General features: G+C 42.8%; 1 protein-coding gene and 1 long non-coding RNA gene across 2 annotated transcripts; one reads left to right on the top strand and one right to left on the bottom strand.

Annotated features, from left to right (window-relative positions):
- Positions 1-6,314: 6,314 nt before the first annotated feature.
- On the top strand, positions 6,315-16,672 carry LOC128423052 (uncharacterized). The gene is made up of 3 exons (XR_008332658.1): positions 6,315-6,383; positions 13,368-13,520; positions 16,585-16,672. It is a non-coding gene; the product is annotated as an uncharacterized LOC128423052 (long non-coding RNA).
- On the bottom strand, positions 14,660-24,423 carry CRHBP (corticotropin releasing hormone binding protein). Its single transcript, XM_053407746.1, has 7 exons — positions 24,215-24,423; positions 23,967-24,060; positions 21,209-21,366; positions 18,742-18,952; positions 17,480-17,628; positions 16,608-16,725; positions 14,660-15,391 (listed from the first exon to the last, which is right to left on the bottom strand). The coding sequence occupies exons 1-7, from the start codon at positions 24,290-24,292 to the stop codon at positions 15,234-15,236; spliced, it is 966 nt and encodes a 321-aa protein (XP_053263721.1). The 5' UTR covers positions 24,293-24,423; the 3' UTR covers positions 14,660-15,233.
- Between the last annotated feature and the right edge of the window lie 1,274 nt (positions 24,424-25,697).

Consider the following 25,697-nt stretch of genomic DNA (forward strand, 5'->3'; position numbering starts at 1 on the left):
GATGGCCCTAAAAGTTTTTCAGGCAAAATCTTTAGCCCAACTCCTGTATGGCTCTCAAATTAGCCCCTCTGCCAACCTTAAGACCCTTGAAACAGTACAATCAAAATTCTTAAGATCATTATTTGCTACCCCAAAGTGTACACCTAATGCAGTCTTAAGGCAAGAGGCAGGACTGCCCATAGTGGAATTAAAAGTCTGGGAGCAAGCAATATCCCTCTGACTGAAAATCCATTACAATCCTAAGGGACTGTTACCTTGCTTCCTGGCCGCAGTTCCCTATCCTCCTTGGCTTATGCAAATAACTAATAAGATCAAACAAATTGGCCTAAACCCTGAAAACCTTTTTAGGCAAAAAAGGCAAAAGCAATTATCACTCAGAGACTTTATGATGTCAAATTACAACAAGAAGATGCCCTACTCCCGGGGACGTATAGATGTTTAAAAGCTTGGCCCAATTTTGCAGCTGCCCCTTACTTAACTAACATCACTAACGAAGCTTATAGATGGGCTTTCTCTAGAGCCCGCTTTGAGACAATGCCCTCAGCAGTGCTGTACGGCAAATTCACGCGGGTACCAATGCATGCGCGTCTCTGCCCCTGTATGTCTAATAAGGTAGAATCTGTCACACACATCCTTCTATTTTGCGAATTTTATAGTGAAGAGCGAGTTCAACTTATTTTGCCGCTTTTATCAAAATTTATACCCCTACAACATTATTTGGAATCCTCCCCCGAAATTCTACGAAAATACCTTCTGGAAGATTCCTCAAGCTCAATATCATATGAGGTGGCCAAATTTTGCACTTTAGTAATCAGGAAGCGTAAATCTCCTCTGTTGAATGGCACACTGCGAAGTTCCCTTGTGTAATCCTTTCCCCCCCTTTTCTGATGTTGTTGTTGATTCCTTTTTGTTTGATCTTGTGGTGTTTAGTGTCACTGGCTTTTGCCGTAATAAAACTTGAAACTGAAACTGAATATCCTGTGAAGGTACAATGTATCTTTTTGCTCTTCTGGGATGTCAGTATTTCCCATAGCATCCAGAAGGTGGTGATGGTGTACTGTTGACAGTAGTGGTGGTCTTTCCAAGGCACACATTGGTGCCTTGCTAAGGCTATTAATTCTTTAGGGAGAATTTATTTCAGATGTTATAAGAGAAAAAAACCTGCTCCTTTTTCCTTATGGGGTATCCAAGAGCCCGTATAGAGTCTTTAAGTATGTTATCTATCGGAAAGAGAAAATAACAGAGGCCAACCAGAGAATCTTGAGAAGCAAGGCAGCTCGTAAGCCTGATCTTTATTACGGTAACTGTTGCAACAGGGTGCTCACAACCACACACAGGAGGCAGGAGGGACCCAGAACAACGTTGTGCAAGCCCTTATATAGACTTTTGAAATTGCTCACCCTGTGGTTCAAGACCACCTCCCCAAAACATCATACATACATCACAGAAGGAGGCGGGCTGCAGCAGAAATACATCATTGGGGGCAGTCTACAACAGAAATCTTGTCTGGCGGGATACTGATAATGGTCACTTGATTGCTTTACCTGGGCAGCCTGGCCATTCCTTTTCAGATGCTAAATACTTAGTCCCTGAATCCAGATCACAGGCTCACCCTATTCATACACAAATACACCCTTAAGACAGGTAAGCAAAAGACAATGGAGAGGCTTTCCCATTTCCTTCCTCCTTGCAGAGAAATAATTTCAGGTCAGTTTGGGAGAGTCAAAATGGTTACAGGATTGCTCTCCTCTACTATTTCAGACACATGGTTTATATACTTATGATTGTGTTTGCCTTCTAAATTTATGAACATACAATATATATATATATATATATATATATAACTAACCTTAGAATTGTTTAGAATTGTTATAACACAGACCAGCAAGAATTCTCTTTTATTTTGGAAATGTGTGTATTAGAAAGAATGAACAAAATGTTGCAGTTCAGCGATCATATGTTTACCTTTAAAAGTACCAATCAAATCAGAGATGAAGTAGCTGCAGCAGCTGCTCCTACCTGCTGCTCCCTTGAGCCTTTCATACTCCCTCTTTCCCTACATGCAGTACCAAATGAGACCCCACCACATGAAAGAGAATTGAAAAAAAGGACCTGGGGAAGATCAGGAGCTGCAACAGTTATATAGGCTTTGATTGTTGTGGCTTTATGGCTTTGGACTGCTGTTTTAAATGTTTTAATATGCATCACTAGGTGTGTGTTTTTTGGTAACTGATCATATTCTGGATTGTGTTTTAAGAATGTTGTTCATACATTGTTACTGTTTTGTAGGCTGCCGTTTAAGAAATAAATAATGAAATCAATTCATGTTCTCTGGATTGTAAACTGGAAATCCAAGAAAGAGATTCTGTATCAAAAGAGATTCTGTAATACAAATATTAACCTATTTGAATGAAAGTGTCTTCTATTCCAATTTGTTGGCATCCATCTGTCTTGAGAGACAATAGAGTGCGCCTCCAAAGGGTTTAGGACCAGAGTATTCCTTCCTTCTACTTCCCCAGGTTCATGAACCCCATCTGCCCCTCACCTGCCTCTACAGCATGAGCAGAAACCGCCTTCTTGAACGTTGGACCCAGTATTGGTCTTGTCCACTCAATTTGCTGGAGCCTGTCTTTATATGCTAGGAAAGCCCCTAACTCACTAAGGGTTTGAGACCCATTAGCTCCCCTCACCTGGTTTAGCCAGCCAGTTGAAGCAGTTCCTGGGATGCTGACACCTTCTAGGAGTCACAGGTGAGAGTTGAGTGTAGGGTGGGGCACTGGTGGAAGAACGGGGGTGCGGAGGGAGCGGACCGCCCCAGGTACCACTATTCTGGTAGGGTGCCATCATGGTGGCCCCCCTGGACACACACTGTGCACCCCCCACGTGCCAGGTGCCATGCCCCCAGAATGTGTGCCATGCCCCTGGGATGCACATCATGCCCCCCCGGCCACTCATCACAGTCCCCGGGGTGCGCCAGCCACGCCCCTGCCTGCTCTCGGTAGCAGAGCATGCAGCTTCCACACTAGGGTGGGGACCAAAGGTGGACAAACTACCCTAGAAGGAGCATGACAGCTCTTGACAGGCACCTTCATACATTCAGCACCTGTTCAAATTCTTATCTGGTACAATCACACGAGACAGCTGCACCACATCAGCTTCTTTACATGTAATGGGCGCTATGATTTAGGTCAGAGCAATAATATTATTAAAATAATACAGAACATTCATCCATGATATAAACTGATGTCCAGTGTCAGAAAAAGAAGATGACAGAGACACCAATGAGCTTAAACCTCTGAATTACCAAATCAGCTTATGGCAATTTTATCTACCTCATTTTTCCTGATCTTTTTTGCAGCCAGTGCATAAGTAGCCAGTTGAGCTAACATTGTTACATGGTGAGCAGTGGCGTAGCGTGGGTTGTCAGCACCCGGGGCAAGGCAAGATAGTCCCTTGCTCTCTCTCCGCACCACACCACACGCCTGGCACACCCCCCCCACAGTGGGCGGTGACCCGGCGGCTCAGATCGGATTCACACAGCCAGCACTGCAGTGAGAGAGAGTGAGCGAGCCAGGTAGGGGCAGAGAGCTGCGAGTGCAAGCGCACTGCCCCCAGATGTTGCACCCGGTGCGGCCGCCCCCCTGCACCCCCCACGCTACGCCACTGATGGTGAGCGTTTTCGTGTTCTGAATTCCTTTCTTTGCTTGAGATCACTGGAGACTTAAGGCATTTATTTTTTATCTTATCATATATGTTGAAATTGTTTCAGTTTGGCAACTTAATTAAAATTATTGAAAAAATAAGAAATTGTTTCAGTTTGGCTGTGTACTTTTTAATGTTTCATATATTTTTTTTGTATGTTTGTAATTATGCAATTTTTTCCATTCAACACTGAGCATGGTTTTAACTATGGAAAGCTGGCATAAAAATAAATTATGCATTTATTCATGTAGTTAAGGTCATGATGAGGCATATTTATTGACTGTAGAGCCAGGCTCTTTACATAATGTGCTTGTTAAAGCAGCTTACCCTAAATCACAGTCCTGGGATAATGCATTAGGAGATTACTACTTAAAACATATTTTTGAATGACTATAAATGTCATAAGTGCTGATATGCCACCTCCAGTTGTTCCTTAATAAACACTAAACGTATAGAATTTACCAGGAAATATGAGTCAACTAGAAATTCTAGTTTAATTAACTTGGTGACAATTCATCTCTGAAGACAGCTTGGTAATTTTATTCTTTTCCATTACTTTTCCAGTTAGTTTCATTTATTGTTTTATTTCTCTAATATATAAACAAGATTTCCTATTCTGAAGCTGCTCAAAGCCTAGTGAAAGTGGAAATGAGAATGTTCAATGGTTTTTTTCCTTTTATTACCTGCAGATGTGGCTATGGATGCTTAATGGTATGGCAACTTGAGAGAAGAGCAGAGGCCGAAGGACACAGATCTATGCAACCACTTTTAAATTATGGCATTAAGAGACTGAAAGAGCTACAGAGAGTGGCTTTGAGCATGACCTCACCATGCAGGAAGAACCTGCCCAGGTTACACTTTCTGTACCTGCACGTAACACACAAAACTGCTCTCAGCTGTAAAGGTTTGTATAAAGATAATAGATTTCTTTCATTCATCCTCATGAACATCCGCCATGGCACAGACCATTGTTATTCCTAGTATTGACACCAGAGAACTGAAGAGTGGTCCAAGCTACCTATTCAGAAAAAAGCACATAGCACAGCTCTTTCCAGATGCTGGTAGTGGATTCCTCAGATGTCAGGCTTCAGGGAATCAGCTTCCAATCCTCCCCCATGGCAGTAGATGAGCAGAATAAAGGAAAAGGAGTCTTCTTACCAGTTAGAAACTTTAATAACCACAACAAGAGAACAAAGAACACATCTCCTAGAATGGCGGTGCTCCCAATTAAGGACCCCACCCTCTTCTGTCCCTATACATCTATGTCACTTCTGCGTCTTATATTAATCTGAGCTTGTAACCTCTGTGCTTCTGTTCTGCCACTTTCTGAACTCTCCGTGACTTTGGAGAAGGGGCGGATGAATGCTGTCCAGAGACTATGAATCTGTTAACCCTCTTTCTTCTAGTGTTTCTTCTCCTAGCTGTTCCCCATCCAGTATTTCCCAGCTTCTGCCTTCTGAACTATGTCCCTCTGCAAACCACTGTTCCAAATCTATACTGTCTTCCTGCTCTTGGGGAGATTCAGGATCTGGATCTGGATCAGGGGGAGGCTCCCACCATTCCTCCTCAGTGCAGTCCTCCTCAGCATGGTCCCTGACATCAGAGGACAGGAGAATTCTAGCTGCCTTTCCTGCTCCCTGGCCAAATACGCAAATGGTTTTTTTTTATGTGGGGAGGCATTCACATATGATTCCAACTGTATACTGAAATTTGTAGAATGAGCAGATCAAATCCAGCCCAGCCCATGACCCTCCATTAAAGTGATTTTGAACAATAAGTTTTTTAAACAAACAAATGAACAAACAAACAAACAAACAATTATATCATTGGGACAAAAGGTTGTATCCTTATATAGCGGCAACTCACTAAAACACACACACCCTATAATCAATCTGCATCCCCTGATAAATTAGCTTTTTGCAGAAAGGGCCTCAAGCTGTAATTGATGATAAAAATATTCATAGTGTGTTCCTTTCTTCTATTATTCCCAGATATGGCATGAGTCAAGTCAGCATGGTGACTCATACTTCAACAAGCTGATGAGGACCTTGCAAAACTCCCAACCTAAGAAACACACCGTATGGCCAGCACCTCATTTTATGGGACCTACATTCTGAGCAAGAATCAGAGAATAGCTCCATCAGGTTAACAAATGAGGGGGATGCTTTTGGCCCAGGGGCAGCCAGTGGATGATACCAACCATAAACTTGACTTTTCCAGGACATATTAGCACTTTTATAACGTTGAATATGGAGGTGGTATATTTCATGTGGGATAGGTATTTCCCCATGCATGCTCACATTTTGCAGCATCCACACAACATTGTTGGCATCAAAATCACAGCCTGTACTTTTTCTCAATTTAATATGGATTTTCCCTTTGCAGGGTAAATACGATAAAGTTAAATGAATAAACTTGTTGTCAACAATCTGTTTGTGGTATCTTAACACCACATTTGCAACATCAAGCTCATGTCTAGAAATGCCGTTATGCAGAATCAGACCATTTGCAATCCACCTCTATTGGATATGTTGAAACAAAACAAAACAAAACTGAATTTTGGTGTTTTGCTCTATCTCTGAACTTCACTTCTGTACCCCACTGTACGCATGCATGTATAATCTCTTAATAAATGCTACAGGTGTAACTGTGTTACCAAGAAATGAACTATATATGTGATGGTAAGTCTCCTAAATCTATACTAACTCTCGATGTTTACAATAGCTCAATAGCTAGCACATGTTTTTCCAGCAGGAGCATGCATTCATAAAGATAAAAGGTAAAGGACTCTTGAATGGTTAAGTTCAGTCAAAGACAACTATGGGGTGCAGCGCTCATCTCACTTTTCAGGCTGAGGGACCCGGCGTTTGTCCACAGACAGCTTTCCAAGTCATGTGGCCAGTATGACTAAACCGCTTCTGGTGCAATGGGACACCGTGATGAATGCCAGAGTGCACAGAAACACCATATACCTCTCTGCCGGAGTGGTACCTATTTACTTGCACTTGTATGCTTTCGAACTTCTAGGTTGGCAGATTCATAAAGATGTGCACCCTGCAGGCTGAGTAGTAAATGGTTAATTTTTAATGCATATTCTATGAATAACCTTACTGCTTATCTAATGAAAGTATGTCATAAGTACACAATAGTATAAAAATGCACAGTGTCATTCACTGTCATGTCTATTTCCAAAGTGTTTCTTTATCACTGAATGATTCAGGCATTATACTTCTACAGCAAGCACCTATATATATTTCCCCTTATGGTAAAGTTGTCTGAAACAACTGTTAACTGCCTGGGCACTTGTGTACAATGTTCATCTTCCATGCAATTTTTTTCCATCAGCACTATATTCTGGGCCCCACTTGCTAGTCTTGATCCCATTGTTTTCAGCCATGGTTTGGCTTAGTGTGTGACCTGGACCCAGACTCATGGTTTGTCTCCCACCAAGCAAAACACAAACTGTAAGAGCCCATGCTTTGTCTGGAGGAGTCAAAACACGAGCCTGGGTTGGGATTATATGCCAAGCCATGGTTTGGCTTAGTGTTACATGTGAACCTGCTCTCTGTTTCTTTTTGGAAGATCTGTGTCTTGTTGATGGTCCAGTTACTCTTCAGTTTAACACTATAATGTAGAGATCCTAGATACCATGTTGGGCTGAACCTGAAAACTAGGTCACACCCACACCGTTGATTTAAAACACTCTTATGCCACTTTAATGGTCATGGAGGAACTTGGGAACTGTAGATATTTAGGGGTGCTGACCTCACAGACCTGTAGGTCTCAACACCTTAACTAACTACAGTTCCCAAGATTCTCTGTGAATTTTAAAATGGTATAAGAATACTTTAAACTTATTTCCCCTTCCCTTGCTCCTCGGCTAGCACCACCTTTTGTCCCTGGTGTTTATATAGCTAATACCACATATGCCACCTCTCACATTTTGTTTTTAATGCTACAGTCTCGTTTGCTATGCTGGAGCACATAAAAGACACTCTCTTGCAAACTAGGAACACACATAACCACCTCTGTGTCTAGACCAGGGGTAAACTATTGGTCTACAACACCCATCATCTCTGACTATTGGTCATGCTGGCAGGGACTAATAGGAAATGGTCTAGCAAATGAAGTTTGCTCCCTTGGCTGTAGATCAGAGCTGGCTAACATGTGGGTCATGAGATGTTGTGGATTCCAGTGCCCATCAGCCCCAGGATCATTAGGAATGATGGGAGTTATAGTCCAGAAACATCTGGAGAGCCAAAGTTTAACCATCCATGCTGTAAATGTACCCATATTTAAATATTGAATGTGGAAGTGACTGGGTAGATATTTTTAGTTGCCTTTATTACTGGATATGGCAAGGCTGACGTACTATGTACAGGTGGAGTTGAGAGCAGCTGAAGAAATCCTGGGCGTTATGAAAAGGTATGGACACAAACAGTTTACTTTTAGTGTGTAGCAATGATAAGCAGGAAATAGAGATTTATGTTATGAAGACACTATTTGCATATGAGGGGGCTGAGCGGGTTGCGTCATGCAACTTCGGTGGGAGTTAAATGCTGCCATTGTGGGAAAGCTACAATTTCCACCCCTTCAGACATTTAACCCAAGCAAATTTGGGTTACCAAAGACTTTCCCAGTTTCTGAAGGAGTAGTTAGTTTCCAGCTTTACTGGGGCTACGGCTGCATACACACCAAATTTAAGGCGCATGACTCCCCACAAAGAGGAGTCTTTGTAAATGGTTCACCTTTGGTTCTTGCAGTAAACAAGGTTGAAAACATGTTATTTATAGGCAGTGGATGTTAGACCTTGAACAGTTCCATCAAATTATGTCGCTCTTTTAATAGCAGTAGGAAATCTCTTGGAGAACAGAGCAATTCCTAATAGAGCAAGGTGAGAACTCCCAGATGATTCCTACAGAATCTTGCTGAGTGCTTGTTGCAGCAGGTGATGTCCTCAACCAAACAGGAGTCAGAGCTGCAGCTACAGGGGTGGGGTCGAGGAGCCTGTTTTTTTGCCCCAGGTGAAGCCTCCAGAGGGGCACCACTGAGGCTCCCAGCCTGTGTGTGTATGTATGCAAATACACATGGGGGGGTACCAAACTGGGTCTTTGACCCGGGTGAAATAAAGCCTAGTTTCACCTCCAAGGAGAGCACAGCATTTTGCAGATTTGAACCCATGAAGGGGTCATCATTCTCATTGCAAAGGACTGGAAATGCAGGGTGTGTGTGTAAGATTTACTGTGCAATTCTATGTGTGTATACTCAGAAGGGTGCATGAGTTTGAAGCACATATAGGGACTAAAGGACTGATAGGAATTCAAAATGTAATTGCAGGGATGACTAGCTAGCATGCCAGTGGTCAAGGATGGGATCTGCAGTCCAACAACATGGGGGGGGGGAAGGACACAAGTCACCTGTCCCTGTTGTCCTCAGACCTATTCTTCATCTTTATACAATTTGTTAATTGCCTTTCATTTCATCTTCAAGGCAATTTAAAATAATAAAATACATCTAAAGGTCAGTTTAAAGATATATACACTCAAGTCAGAGACCTATATATATATTTTCTCACAGCTGGAAAAGTCAGACAAAAATGCCTACAATTGTTCCCTGAAAATAGCACACCCCGCAAGCGTCCCACAAAAAAATGGGGCATCCCATTTTTTCCTCTGAGAGCACAGTGGCCATTTTGGTCACTGCAGTCTCAAGAGATTTCGAACTGTGTTCTCACCCTGAAAAACTGCTTTTCTCAGGGCTGCGATCTCAGGCGGTGCCCCAAAATGTGAGTTTTTGTGTGCTGTGAGCACAGCCCCCCCCCCAAAGTGTGTCTTTTGGGCTCCATGATCTTGCTTGGGTCACCTGACTTGCGCAGCAGCACAGACAGGAAAACATGTGCCCCAGTTTTGGGACTCAGCATGTTGGAAGACATGAAATAGTGACTGCCTATTGTAACTCAACAGGGATGCTAGCTGTTCCACAAAACAGGGGTAGCCACACTGACAGGCCTGCTCCATATTGCTGTGGAGAGGGCTCCTGATATTTTATCAGCTTCAGGGAGAGAATATATGTTATCCGGGTTTAGAATTATCTGGGACAACCATATAATTGGGGTAGGGGGAGAGTTTTTAACCTCTTCTATAGAATCCCAGCCTGCACTGCTTATGATGCTTATCTGAAAATAATTGTATGCTGGAACAAGGCATTCCCAGGACCCAATTAAGACTGTGTCACTTGGGAATGGCTTCACTGTCATGGCAACAATATTTTAAAAGACCTTCCCACTGGAGGCCTGTGCCACTAATGTATCTCCGGTCCACAAGCTGCAACTTGTTGAGTTGCTGGGCTGGTTCTGTATCAGAAAAGTGAGGCGGCATTGTGTATTTTTCATGCTTTGGAAAACAGAAACATAATAACAACCAGACTCCTGTGATCTAAATTTGTTGAGAATATTCCCACATTCATAAATGGTGGAAAAATAAATAAAGGGAAAATAACATCTGGCAGTGGAAGGAAAAACTTAACAACATGTCCCTAATCTCAATTTAGATGTAATTTAACTATCTCATCTACTGATACCTTATTCCACAACGATGCTATTGCTATTTTCCTCTCTTTTGAGGCTTGCTTTGTTCCAGAATTTAGTCTTTTCAACTATGTGTAGGGCAAACATGGTGGAAGCAAACAGAAATACATTTAGCAGTATAAAACAGGAGTAATTTCCTATCTGTGTTATTCTTGAGTTTGATTCAGCAGAGAAACCTTATGTTTCTCCATGGAATTCTGGAAAGAGCCTTGTTAATAAAAGTAATTTAATTAAAGAAGAACTGGTTTAGACTGAAGGCAAAGAGACAAATCAAAATTGCACATTCAAGTTAGATGCCTCTTTTAAACAAAGACTCGGCAATAATACACTTATCAGTTCCGAGAGCAACTATTGACACCAGTGACCACCGGAAGAGTCATTGTTCCTGTAGGCATTGGGGAGCACTTTCCAATTAAAAAAGTAAATCTCATAAGGAGACTTGGGAATGGGCTTCATTGAAAAAGAAGTGAATGAAGCTACTAGAGATTTGACAACAATAGCTACAGTGATTTGTAATCATGAAGGGTGGAAGATAACGTATAATTTGCCTTGGTAAAAATAGAAGGATGAGTGGAATTCACGCAGATCTTCTCTTATCTTCTACGCAGTGTCCTTTCTCAACTTCCATCTCAATGGAAAAACAAAACAAAAACCCATAGCAGTCTCAACTCCCACAAGTAAGACTGCAGTTTAAGATTAGTCAGTATTGCCATGGGAAAACTTCTTTCTCAAAGGTATTTTCTCCTTAGTTGTAAAACCTTTATTTTTTAAAAAAACCAACCAAGCTCCTAAGATGAGGAGTGCAGTTTAGGACCCAAATTCTAGATACATTTGCTTATAGACCACAGTGTGAATGGTTCAGATCCACAGTGGTTTTGCACACACACACACACACACACACACACACACCGCCATCCCATTCTGGAGAATTCTTTGTGGCTTTTCAAAAGGATGGGGAAATGGGGGTAGTGAATTTCAGGAGGCAATAAAACCCAAAAGTACAAGTGGATAATAGCTTGTTTTCTCTTTCCTGGATGCAGGACAAAGGGGTTTTCTTCAATAATATAAATGCCTTCTTGGACAAAAATGCTGCTTAGGCAACTCCTGCTTTACCATCAATGCCTAGCATTATATTAAATTACTCAATATTGTTTTTTAAAAAGAGAGAAAGGGAGGGAGTTTGGTGGGGATCTGAAGTGGCACCATGCCTTTTGTCATACTGTAAATGTCAATTTAGTTTGAAATAGTGGCAGATAATGAAAGCTGTTCATTTTTTAGTGACTCACGTGTAATATACTGCATATCCTTTTATAGGAAATGATGTGCGAACAAAATCCATAGCTTCTATGATTAGTAGTTGCTGATCTTCAGAGATAAGTAGCCAAGACAAAGTGGGAAAGGGGGGGGAAAGTGCGTCATTTTCTCAGCAAGAAAATCTCCTCAGATAGCAGAAGGATGAGGCTGTAAATAAAAATGATTGTAATGAATCATTTCATTGAAGTACACTCTAACTTATATTGAAAGGAGAGCCCAGAGGGCATAAGAGGTTGTAGCTGAAGGGGAAAAACACATGGGGGGGTGGGGGAGATGGGTAAAGTAAGGTGGACCTTTCTATTGTGGCCTTTGACAAAGGATGAGGGATATTTTAGGACTCATTCTATTTTCTCAACTGTAAAATATGCTAACTGGTTTTAATACTCTATTTTAAAATTGTACCCTGCCTTGGGGCCTCATGGTGAAGGGCAGGTAAGAAATCTAAATAATAATTACAATAATAATAATATTTTATCTAAACAAGCCTAGACAGAAGGAGAGATAGAAACCTGGAAGGCATTAATTAGGATTATCTCAAACTTTACCTCAGCTTCGTGTGCAGTCTCTTTTAACCATATGCCTTGTTTACTGCCTCTGATAATGAAAGGCTGGTTCAAATGACCTTGTGACGTGTTTTCTTTGGCAGTCATCTCTTGATAGCAGACTGTGTGAAATCCATTCTTGTAGAGGGCTTCACAAATCTAGCTTCCACATCACTCCTGCTGGGCAGCACTCAGAAACAGGGATTGTTAGACACCAAAGTCAATTTGTAGTGGTGGGGAAATAGTTTTTAGTCTCCATGGCAGATGTACCATCCCAGTTAGTTCAGCAATCTCAGCCTTTGATTATGAAGTTTTTGTCAGACTTGAGTCTCTCCAGCCCACATGCTCCATCATCCAGTGCCCCCCCCCTATGACTCAACTTGAAGACACTTGCTGCCTCTGCTCCTGACCACCATGTACTCAAAGGAATGTGAGAATGGGTTCTACATATGATCAGGGTTCCTTACTGTAAATACAGACTCTGTAGCCACACATAAAATGCTATGTGCCTGTTTTTTTCATGCTCCACCCAATATATGGAGCCAGTGGTGTAGTGGAGCAGGAATACAGGTGAGTGTAGCTCTGGTACAGTGGTACCTCGGGTTAAGTACTTAATTCATTCCGGAGGTCCGTACTTAACATGAAACTGTTCTTAACCTGAAGCACCACTTTAGCTAATGGGGCCTCCCACTGCTGCCGTGCCGCCGGAGCCCGATTTCTGTTCTCACCCTGGAGCAAAGTTCTTAACCTGAAGCACTATTTTTGGGTTAGCGGAGTCTGTAACCTGAAGCGTATGTAACCTGAAGCGTATGTAACCCGAGGTACCACTGTACTTTTTTCATAGCAGGAGTGATGGAGTCATAAGATGAAGCAGGACTTTCCAGTGTTGCAAGTTTGGGAGAATTAGATGACAGGTCTGGACTGGCACACAACCTCTTTGTTAGGAAGGCTAGGCTCAGGCAAGATCACCCTGTGAACTTCATAACTAATCAGAGATGTGAACCCAGGTTGACACAGCCAAAGTCTAACATGTCGAGTGCTACACCACTCTTTGCCAATTCATTACTGACTGTCAACTGATCATGAATGGGTATTATGTTATATACTGCCTGCTTTGTAGAGCAGGGTTGGGGAACCTTGTGCCAAGGGGCCAAATGTGGCCTTTCTGGCCTCATTATACAATCCTTAGAACCTTCCCTGGCCCTTTCTTCTTCCTTCCCCAGGCAACTCCCCTCAATGGGCTTACTCTGCATCCTCCTTCAGTGCTTTTGGTTGGCTGGAATGTGTCCTTGCCTGGATAGAGAATAGAGAGGTGGGCATGTACATGAAGAAAGCTCTGCCTTTTCCATGGCTGGAATGTAAACTATTGTACTAAGGTAAGCGATGCATGGATTGCTCCTCCCACTTTTGTCTCTGGCCACACCCACCACAGCCAGAAGATTCCTCAGAAGGGGATGTGGCCCTTGGGCCACAAAACATTCTCTACTTCTGCTTTAGTGTGCATATAAATCAACACAGCTACCATGGCTATGGACTCTCCTTGAAGGAGTGGCTGTGGGAGCTGACAGGATGAGCTCCCCTACTTCAAAACTACCACTGCACCTTTACATTGTATTGTATGGTGGACAGGGGCAAACCCATTCTTGCATTCCACCAAATGCACAGTTCCCTGCGCCCATGATCCTGTTCCCATTCATACCACTGAATGTGTGAAATGGAATGTGAAAGGCTTAGAGAAGCTCCTGTAATCTTTTCTGCACTTGTGACTCTGTTAAAAGTTACGCTAAGTGCATGTTTTGTGAACTAAGGTTAGTATATGGGGATACTAACAATGAAAAGCAAGGTTACCTTGCTGCCATGGGCATAGCCAGGATTTTTGTTAGGGGGGTAGGACTTTCATGGGGGGGGGCAGAACCAACGTGATTGGTCAGTTAGTAAAGTATTTTTATTGTTTTACTTGATCGGGGGAGGGGGGGTAGCTGCCCCTCCCTGCCTCCCCAACTATGCCCATGCTTGCTGCATTGCCTACAGGGCATTCCAGCAGCTGGATCAATGTTGAGGGACAAACATACCTGCCTATAAATATGTCTCTGCTCATGGATGCTTATGCCCACTTATCTAATATCACAGAATTAAAAACTCTGTACAAGAAACAATACTTACCCTGCATTTTAATACATGTGTAAAAACTTAGTTGATATCTGCAGCAATGTTAGTTGAATTGTCCACAGGCTTTTTTTTAGTGAGAGAGATCAACAATTATTGGTTTTAGTACATGGAAACTTCAGAAGCTGCCATATATTGAGCCAGACCATTGGTCCATCAAGCTCTGTATTTCGCAAATGACTGGCAGAGGCTCTCCAGGGGTTCAGACAGAAGTCCCTCCAGCCTCTACCTGGAGATGCCAGGGATTCAACCTGGCATCTTCTGCATGAAAAGCAGATGCTCTAACCACTAAGCTACGGTCCTTCCCCTTGCTGATGAGATTTATGAAGGGGAAAAAATACCACTAAAATTAGATTTTGCCAATACTGTGAATATATTTATTCATGTCTGGACCAGTAGAAGAAAAACCATTTTCCATGCTATAAATTTTATTAAAAACAACTAATTATACATTTGTATCAATAAATTAACAAACAATTGAATTGGCACGCACTAATACAGAACGTTCACTTACAAAATTGAAGTGTAATTTCTCTTTATGCATCTTTTTATACTTGTGACTGATGCAAAAGAGGGGAAATTGCTAAGTGAACTCTGGAGTGCCCTCAGCGTTACATGTGCACTCAAAACAATTACAAAAGTATTTGAAATAATACTTCCATTGGAAACAATTGGTCTGTGTGCTTGTCTTTTGCTCTGAATCAATGGATGTGTACACATGCTTTCAGAATCCATATGGATCCGTGTGTATTAGATAATACTAAATACACTTAAGGGAGAAAAGCTAGGATCAATACTGTTCTGATAATGGGGGGAAATGATTTAGTAAGAAAAGATAAATATCTGAACCCTAGAAAGGTTACATAAAGTTAGCTGCTTAAAATTAACATTACATTTCAATCACGAGTGACTTGTCTTGTTTCTCAAATATTTGAAAGACAAAACTCTTCAAGGCTGTTCTCCTTTCTGTTTTCCAGTTCATGTTGCTCCAGCTGATGATACTCAAATGTTACACGATTGATATGTTTGCCACTGGAGACCATTCGCAGCACAGTGTTGTCACAGCCTATCTTCATTTGGGCTAGTCAAAAGATAAAGAACACCTTGTTATTGTTTGGAATAACAGACAATGCATGACCATGTCAGATGGAGCTGTCCAAAATATGAGGAAAGCACTATGTTTGTGAAGGTTGCATTAGTCTATATCTAAAGCCTATTTCTATGTAATAAAAAAGGAAGAATGTCACTGCACAGCTCCCACTGAAGGATTTGTAGAATTCTGGATTTGAATGAAGTCAGGGTAGGGCGAGGGAACAAAAGTTGCACAACAGCAGTGGTCATGGCATGGAAGAAAGAAGCGAGGAACACAGAGAGGAAAAGTGGTGGTTTAAAATGTAACAACAGAAGTTTAGGTAGAGGAGGGGTGAAAGAAACTGAGAGGGAAATGGAAGTTTTAAACAACAGAGGTTTGGGTTAATTGCATTCCTCATATGAAAGTACTATGAAATATTTGAGGGCTCAACATTCATTATCCCTCTCACATGAGGCAGTTAGGAATGGAAGTGTGAGTATAGCAAAAAAAAAAAAAAAAAAAGAAACACTGAAAGGGGGACAGTGCCAGTTTCTAAAACTGGTAGAGGTTTGAGTAAAGCAGAAATGGAGAGATACTGAGAGGGGGAAAGTGGTCATTTTAAACAATGACAGGAATTTGAATAAAGGGGGGGTGGGGAAAGTACTGATTTTAAACAACGGTAGAGGTTTTAGTAGAGTGGGCAGGGAATGAAACTGAGTAGGAAAGGTAGCAGTTTAAAAGAAGGTTTGCATACAGTGAGAAGGGAGTTTTGAAAGGCTCTGTGATGTTAGCTTTTTATGTTATATCCATCTCTGTTACTTCGTCCTGTTAAAACTGTTTTTTTTTAATAAAGTACAGCACTGGCATAGTGAAACTTACCTCAACTTGGTGTCTCCAGATATTTTGGAATACAAATCTCATCTCAACCAACACAACCACGTTGACTGAGGTTGATGGGCATTAGAGTCTGAAATGCCTGAAGGGCACCAAGTTGGGGAAGGTTGGCACAGTGTCATTCTCTTGCTTCTTAGCTAAGCACCATATACGATGGACCCAACAGATAGCAGTGTCCGTGCAGTCTCGCAGAGTAAGGTGTTATTCCGGCAGTGCAGGTAAATAGCAGCAAAATATTTAGGACTTGAGTGTAAAGCGATCAGATTTCACAACTCTTTCTGTATCATTCTTTAGAAACATTTGAACAGGTGACATTAAAGCAAGAACTCACCTGGGCCATGGAAGGAGTGGCACAGATCAGCTAAAGGGAACATCTTAGAGGGATCTAACCCATTTCCTCCCAAGAGCTCCAAAAAATCTCCTACTCCTCCACAGCCTACGGTGGGTTTCTGTAAAAAGAGATGCAGAATTAAGTGCAACAACATTGACCAAATATATTTTACTCTGAATTTTATCCAACTGCAGAAGGTTTCATGTAGCTCTTTAAATATTTTTTTTTTTAAATGGTTAGCCTCCATACAGAAGCTTGTGCTACTTAGAGTGTCCATTGCCTAGGATATATGCTGCATAGACCAGGAAAATTATCCACCGGTAGCCATTGGTGTGCAGTGATGCCATGCATGGTGGCAGCTGTTGCTGAAGAATCATAGCACTGCAGCAGAGTTTATGGATCTCAGCAGAGTTTATGGATCTCACCATGCAAGAAGAAACTGATCCTCACCCTCAGTCAAAGATATTGTGTATCATGACCGTTGATAAGTTAGTTAGTTGAATTCATTAATCAATTTCCACAACAGAATGTCCCAAACTCTATTTACAAAATACAGTGAAACAATTTTTAAAAAAATCAAAAACACAACCAAAGTAAAAACAAATAAATGCTCAAGTTGGTAAGTCCATTGTCAGCATGATTCTACTAGGAGAGCTCTCAATATGCAAAAAGCCCCCTTTTATATAGAAGATATTTTGCCAGTTTGCATTGCACTCTGCAAGGATGTAACTCCAGAATAAGTACAGATTTATCTTTACAAAATGGGCTATTTAAAAGAAATACTGGTGTGGCCTGTATAAAGGATTCACAGCATAACCTGGTGACCCATATAAAATTTCCATTGATGGCTTAGTACAAAACCATCAACTCACCTTTAAGCGGAGGCCATTCAAGTGCCCCAGCATAAGATCAGATATTTTTATCACCACTGGGTAGATTATGGAAAAGCTGCAGTTCCTGCGCTGATGAGGAATGACCATGGTAAACCTTCCAGCAGGGGTCTGAGAGATGACATTGCAAGCTTTAGTATAGGGGAAAGATACAGAGTTACTTGATCACAATATGTTTAATGCAGACTTTTTACCTGATGCCTCAGGACTAAACTAAATGAATGTTTAAGCATAAAAAGAGCCTGCTGGATCAAGCCACTGACCCATCTAGTGCAGCATCCTGTTCTTACAGAGACCCACAAGTAGGACCAGAGTGCATGAGCACTTTCCCCTTCTGCAGTTTCCAGAAACTGGTATTCTGGGAGGCATTGACAGCTGTATCCTCCATGAATTTGTCTATTCTTTTAAAGTCATCCAAGTTGGTGGTCATGATTCCCTCCTGTGGAAGTGATTTCCATAGTTTAACTATCTGCTGAGTGAATAAGTACTTTGGTTTAGCTGTCCTCAATCTTCCAACATTAATCTTCATTGGATGTGCACAAGATCTAGCGTTGAGAGGGAGCCAAAACTTTTCTCTATCCGCCTTCTCTATGGCATGCTTCCTTTGACTCTTTTTTTTTCTACACTAAAATGCTGCAGCCTTTCCTCATTCCTCCCCTTGATCATTTTGGTTTCCCTTTCTGGAGCCTTTTCTAACTCTACAGTATCCTTTCTGAGGCAAGGTAACCAGAACTGTACACTGTATTCCAAATGCAACCACACCATAGATTTGTACAGTATAGCATTAAGACATTGACAGTTTTATTTTCAGTTCCTTTCCTAATTGTCCCTAGCATGGAATTCCTCAAATGCTTGCAAAATGATTTGTTTGTCCTCGTCAAGTAGCACAAGAGCTAGTGTGAATTGGTATATTGCTCCTGAAACTGGTGTGTTTAATTAACTCAGTCTACAATAGACTATTCTAAATTATTTCAGACAAATGCTTGGCACCTGACACTAAACATTTGCAATGTCCTGATTGCCTGAAAGGCCACAATGATTCTGCATCATCATCTTCATCATGATATTTTGAGACAGCACTCAAGACTCATATACTACCCAATGCACTTGTTTTTTGGCAGAACAAATCTTTTGACTGGACCACAGGCTATTTTATCACAGCATTGCTCATATAAATGTGTATCCTTTCATATGAGATCACTGGCATTCTTTTTACTCAGATGACAACATGAAACAATGCTTACGGAAAAGGTTGGGCATTTTCTTTATTGTTACTGTGAATCCATTTCCCGGGTCATGAATCCCAAAGAAGATCATTGCCACATTCTGTGATGACCTGATGGTGCTCCTGACGCTGTTGCCTTCACAAAAATCTATGTATCTTTCGGAGGTGGGGAGAGGATGGTCCAAGGAACTGGGAAACTTCTCACCTTTCAATATCCAGCCATCAAACACCTAGAGAGATGCAGCAACAAAAAGGACAATTAGTGTTTACTTTCTCACTACAATTCCCAGAAGCACAAGCCAGCACCTGAGTGGCACCTGTGTAGCAGTTTTCCCTTAAAGCACAATCACAACCCCATAAATATGAAGTTTTTATGCTGATCTGCTTTGCAGAGGCACAGACCACAGCACTCAGAGCTAGATATCCTGGAGAAGCCCTGCAGAAATGCAGTGACTACTGCTCAGGAATAAATGGCTCAAGAGTAGAAGCTTAAGATCCCATTCATATTTTGCAGATCCAGGAGGAATGTTAACACTTGGGTGGGAATGAACCACTTAACAGGGCTTGCCCGTGTAGTTCTGAGTTATGGGAGATCTTGTCTCCCATGTGTGTTTTTTTAATTAAATAGGAGCCATTGGGCCCCACTTTGGATTGGGAACACAGTGGTAATCCTTTTGGTTATAGAACAGTCCAGTGATATTTTTATTTGGAGTCCTGGGACCACTTCCCCCCTTCCTAACCCTTATCTGAAATGTTGACCAATCTGTTCCACTTAAGACTTGGCATTAACATCAATCATAAGTCATCACTTTATACAGCAGTGCTTAATTACTCTGACATTCCCTGCAGTTTTCCACTTCAAATATTTTAATAATTGTGCTTAATTAGAGGGGACACATTTCTGAAGCCTGGCATTTAAACTTGGAGCAATCTGAGTGATCAATATGCAGTGTCAAACGAGTGACAGTATTAGTATGTCAGACTCCTTTTCAGCTGTTGCTCTCTTATTTGTCTCACTTTGAAGTTTGTGCCAGCTGTAAAGAAACAGATGCTGGTCCCTCCTCTCTTTCCCAAACATTTTCTGCAAAGCTTATATTGCCATCCATGGCCTGATCCAGAGATTCTGGCACACAGCATAAGTTATGCACATATTTCCATGCTGTCTGAATTCATGCTTGCTACTCTCAGCTCTGATCATGCTAGGTCCTTAAGATGTACAGAGAACTGTGAAAGATACTTCATATTTCAGATCTAAGAAAATTAAAATGCTTGTATGCTCTGTTGAGGCAGACAAACAAGTGCATTGACAGAACCGATTGCTAATTGTGTTTACTTAGCAATCACTTTAGATGCTCCACATAAGGCCTTTCCATGCGATCATCATTAAGTGCAAATAAATGCACAGTTATTATTTATTTGTTGCATGGTGTCTAGACATTATCCTTCAAGGCCATGCTTTGCTTGTAGTGACAACATTTCCCAGCAGTGGATGTGCTTCATTTTCTAATTGGGAAAATGTAATTCTTCCTTGCAAGTAGTGCCTTCTTTGCTATTGAAATTGCTAAATGTGACCATAACTGTCACAGGCACCCTACTGGGCATTGCTGCTGATGTGAGCAGTGATGAGATACACATCCCTGTCCTTCTATTAGGTGGCTCTTTACAGAAGGACCTTTTAAAGCAAGGATAGGGAACCTGTGATCCTCTAGCTGTTGTTGGACACCAGCTCCATCAGCCTTAGCCAGAGTGGCCAACAGTCAGGAATAATGGCCAAAGAATCCAGAGGGCTGCAGGTTCATCATCCTTGTTTTCCTTTATTTCTAGTGCTTCTTGTCAATGAAGCATAACTGGCCAAAACATGCTAGATTTGGAGCAAAACTCTGACAATTTCCTGCCAAGACTTTACCTCTCTGCTCTTGACTATTTTCACCACTGAACAGAATTTACTATGTGCTGATTCTTAGCCCCACTAGCAGCTATGAAGGAAACCAGGAGCGGCCAATTCTCTTTTGCTCCCTGAGGATAAATGGGAAGGTGGCACCCCCAACTGCTGTCCCTCCTGCTCTCTTGCCGAAACCTTGCTTACTGAGATCATGTGGCAGCTTCCGGCAAGATCTCATGTGACCACCGTGGTACCAGGGGCACTGTTCAGTGGGTTTCCACTGCCTGAGGCAGATGCTTCAGTCTGCTTTATGGGTGGGCTGACCCTGAAGCAAACATTAGCCCTGCAGCTAACAGCAGACCTGCAGAGAAGGGATTCTGGTATGGTGAGTTCTTCCACTTGCCATGTGTGTGATTAACTGAGAAAATTTTGAGAATGGATTGGGAGGACAACCTTTATTCTGACCCTGTTTGTGTATCCACTGCCAAATCAGCATGCCAAATCCTCCAAAAGGGGCAACAGTTTTCTCTCTTCTGCCCTGCTGCACACATTCACACATTCAGGACAGCCCTGCTAAGACCATCAGGCATTGCAAACCTCATACCTTCAGGAAATCTCCTGCTTGACAGTCAATGTTGACAAAATCAAAGTCTATTGTGAGGAGCTCGGTTGGGTCTGCTATGAAGAAAGTAGCACAGTGCAGCTGGGGCTGCTGCGCCGTGAAGCTGAATTGTCCTTCTATGCTCAGCATGTCAATGCATCCTGGAGATGGGGAGAATAAAGGCAACCGAGTGATTCCTTTCTGTCTCACAGCTGATTCTCATTCTATATTTTGTTTTCAAACAGAGATACCAGAATGAAAAGTAAAACAGCCTTTCATCAAGGGTGTTCCTGATGAGTGATGTATTGTGGGATCAGCAATTCTCAGGAACACAAGCTGCTTGCGGGGTCTGCACAAAATACTAAAACATCCCCCCCCCCAATTTAATCGAGATTGCCCCCTTTCATGGAAAATCCAATTACTAAAGAAAACCTGTTCCCAGTGACCTGTTTATGATGTTAAGCTCCCCTCTAAAACACCTTTTGTGGCCCTGCTAAGTATTACCTGACTCCTATTTACGCATTCAGACCTTGCTAAGCTTCACTGGGCTTACGGTAGCTCAATCTAAAGATGATGCTTTCTCATATTTCCATCTTGGTTTCCTTAATGGACAACTCTAATAAGTATTTTTCAAGTCATCAATTTAAGCTGATCTTCATGGAATCAAGACAACCATGGCTTTAATAAATTGCCTGCTTGTACCTCTTAGGCAACCAGAAATTCCATGCTGGCCAGTGAGCGAGCTGGTGGAGGATGGATGGAATTCTTGACACTGCCATATGGGCAAATAGTCTGACCATGTATAAGGCATCGTCCTCAGTTTTTTAAATTAACGCAATAAAGATAACAGTTACTATGCTTATTTTGTAAACCTAAAAACTTTACAATGAATGGCCGTAAAATGTCTCTCTTTTATTTCATTGCCTTTTGACCCCACTATTTACAATTTCTCCTCTAAGTATGTGGATATGTGGTTACATTTGTGTGTGTGGAAGAGAGAGAAAGAGTGTGAGAGATCACACACACACACACACACACACTGCTTCTGAAGATAGTACTCCATGCATCTTATGAAGGGAGCTCTTACGTACAATCTGCCTTTCATTCGGTATCCATCTATTCCCAATGAGCACATCTCAATTCTCTGTCCTAGAGATGCTCTCTGCAGAACACTATCAGGAGCAGAACATTGTCAAGCCTTCCCCCCACATCCTGGCATTCATTGCCTACTATTTTGTCCCCACTCTGCTCAGGGTAGAGCACTGTTTTCTGAGGTGGCAGCCACAATAACGCTCGCTGAAAAGAATGGTGTACAGTTTTTCCTCCCAAAGGGAATCCATACCTCCTGTTTCCCCAGCTAGGGGTTAATAAACTTGGAAGTGCAAGGGCTCAGCAGTGTAACATAGCAATGAAGGCCACACCCTAGGGTGCTTTTCTCTCAATACAAAAGAATCAAAATTAGAACTGACATATTGGGAATTAGTGACAAGGGGATTCCAAAAGAAGCAGCATTATTTTTAAGACGAGATGGGCCTCATAATCTCTCTCCGTACTACTTCCCTTAACCAACTTCTGTTCCCTCTTCCCTCTCAAAGGTCACCACAGCCCTCTGTACTCATATTTCAACAACACTTTTTCTTCCTCTCCCTCTCCCTCAGTTTTCTTTCCTGCTGCACTTCCTCTAGGTCATCATCTCCCAGTTGTCAAAACTCCACCACAAGAAGAATTCATTTGTAGAAACACTGGGGAGATGCTGAAGCTGGAAGTAAGCCCCACATCCTGGAAGTGAGCCCCATGAACTAGAGGTCCTGGCTCCTTAATTCCAGGGGGGAAAAGGATGCTTGACTGTCCTTATTTGTTAGAATCCGAAATGCATGGAGTGATCAGATGCAAAACAGAACAATATTTTTCAGAGTTGAACAGAAGAAGGGATTTCTGCAAACTTCTCCTGTCAAACTGTTCTCTTCTATGTAGCTATGCAACGATCTCTGTACTATTAAAGAAATGGCTTATGTTGCAGATCACCCTACAAAGGCACTTTCTTTTTTCTTGCCAACACTGCTTTGGCACTCAAGAAAAGGGCTCCATAGCTAATTTCCCATTATGTATATGTATTTATCACCTCATTCCTTCCTTCCCTTTGTAACCTTTAAGCCCACCCCTCCTCCTCAATTTTATAACTCAGTTTACAGTGAAATCTTAACCACGCCTATTTTGAAGTAAGTCCTATTGAATTCAGGTAATTGGCGCCAGGACTGCAGACTTAGGCTGAAAGAGAGTGACTGGCTCAAGGTCACCCAAAGAGCTTCATGGTGGAGCGGCATTTGAACCTGGGACTCTCCCATCCTCCTAGCTTTCCCCTCTAGTCTACACCTACATAATGGGAAATTAGCTAAGGAGCCCTTTTTGAGAATGCCAGAGAATGGCCTTGGTAAGAATAAAAATGAAAGTGCTTCTGAACATGTGCAGAGTGCCTTTCTGGGGAGAACTAGTTGCGGTTCCTCCTGCCCTGTGCCTTTAATAGCTATACAAAAGAGTTTGACAGGATGCAGAAATCCCATCTCTTGTTCAACTCCCTGGAGGGCCACAGGTCTCCTCACCTTTGCTCTAGCCACTACACTGCGCTGCCTGGCGCATTCCCCTGGCCTCCATCTCCTCCTCTCCCCGGGCTCTTCGGCTTCCATCCCTTTCCCAGCCCAGCCCGGAGTCCCACCCACGAAGTGGGCTCCCCTCCTCGTCCGCCCAGAAGGAAGCGACTCACGCAGCGCCCGGCGGTAGAACTGCCCCTCGGAGAGCTCCCTCTTCAGCTCCGCGTTGAGCAGCAGAAAGGGCTCCTGGGCGCCCGCGTCCCTCACCTGGAGACACAAAGGCAAAAAGGACAACAGCGGCGTCAGCAGCAGCAGCAGCAGCAGCGCGCCCAGACACGCTCTCTCTTCCACATCCTAAGTGCTTTCAGGCTGGGGATCTCTAAGAGGGGAAGGGGCGTCCGAGCGCCAGGGCATTGCTCACCTCGAAGTACCGGCTCTCTCCCACCCGGAGGGCTGCCAGGAAGACCAGGAGGAGGGGACCCTGGAGCCGGAGAGCCATGCTGCTGTTCCCACGCTGGTCCTCGCTGAAGTTTGCTCTCCTGCCTCTGCTGATAGGAGGAAGCAGCAGCAGCAGCAGCAGCGTCGTCTATGGGGCTCCTTCCCTCTCCCCCTTTTTCTTTTTATAGAGCACTTGGGAAGGGGAGGCATCCTGTCCCCTGTCTGATAGGGTAACCCATGGTAACGGGATTCCTGACAGGGCGACAAAGTGCGTGGCGATGACGAGGAGGGTCCAAATTGACAGCTGCGCGCCTCCTCGTGCCCACTCCCTGCTTGCAAAGCCCCAGCGAGATGTGCTGTCTCTCGCTCGCTGTTTGCCCACTTCCAGATTTTGGGATAATTTAGCATTTCCACATCTAAACTGAATGCAAACTGCATACATCATAGAACCATAGAATCACAGAACTGTCGATTTGGAAGGGACCCCGAGGGCCGTCTAGTCCAACCCCCTGCAGCCAACAATCAATATATATATATCAAGATTTGCAGCCCTGCTTCACCTCTGATAGGAGAGCTGTCAGGCTTTTAAGAATGCTTGCAAGGTACATTCCCTTACCTGACAGCCTTTCCTCCTAATCATCCCAGATGTGCAAGAGTCTTCTCAGTGGTGGGGGGAAGAAAGCAGTTGTCACATGCTCAGAAGCACTATGCTCTTCATTAACCACCACATGCCCCAAGGCTAAGTTTACTGCAAGCTGAAGTCAGGCTCTGGGGCCAAGCCTTGGTCTAAATTAAGTCCTGGTTTTCCCAAATGAAGGAGGTACAAATAAACCTTTTTCTCTTTCCTCATCTCAAACATAGCTGGATATACGCTATACTTTTTAAAGCGCATTCAAAGCACATCCCCCCCCCATGTACTGCGGTTTACCCCTCACAGTTAGAATTCCCAGCAATCCTAAATGAATCCCAGTGACCAGCTGGCCTTGCTACACAATCAAATCCTGAGAAGGACACAGAGTCACCGTTTCTTCTAGCCAGAAGCATTTCTCATCCTTGGGGCTGCATTCACTTGTGGACAACATTATAGAACCAATAGCACTAAGGCAACCTCTGTGAAAATAAACTCTGCCACTGTTTGTTATGTTATTACTGTGTGGCTGCACTTAACTTTACCTCACCTCAACCCTGGGTGCAGTATATATCCAAGAAGGCTGGCTACAGAGCTGTCCTAGCCGGTTCTCTGAAATAAATAGAAAGCACTCCAGCTGCAAATCTGTGATGGGGTCACCAACCTGATAGTTAATCAAGCCAACCTTTGCACAGGATTAAAATTTGTACCCCTTCACAAATACCATCTGGTTGCATCTTTTAAGGCAGTTTCATTTCAGAGATGTTCTAATTCCAGCTTGACTCATCTGTGGATACATTGTCAATCATTCTGATGCTGCCTGAAGATTCTGGGTGTT

The sequence above is a fragment of the Podarcis raffonei genome, chromosome 11, assembly GCF_027172205.1.
Source record: "Podarcis raffonei isolate rPodRaf1 chromosome 11, rPodRaf1.pri, whole genome shotgun sequence".
Taxonomy (NCBI): Eukaryota; Metazoa; Chordata; class Lepidosauria; order Squamata; family Lacertidae; genus Podarcis; species Podarcis raffonei.

What these genes read in the sequence shown, in the direction of transcription:
- CRHBP (XM_053407746.1), bottom strand. Translation starts at nt 24,292, where the DNA reads ATGGCTCTCCGGCTCCAGGGTCCCCTCCTCCTGGTCTTCCTGGCAGCC. An exon ending in GTTCTACCGCCGGGCGCTGC is followed by an intron (nt 21,367 to 23,966) that starts GTGAGTCGCTTC and finishes CCCCATCTCCAG; the next exon opens with GATGCATTGACATGCTGAGC. An exon ending in AAGCAGGAGATTTCCTGAAG is followed by an intron (nt 18,953 to 21,208) that starts GTATGAGGTTTG and finishes GCATCTCTCTAG; the next exon opens with GTGTTTGATGGCTGGATATT.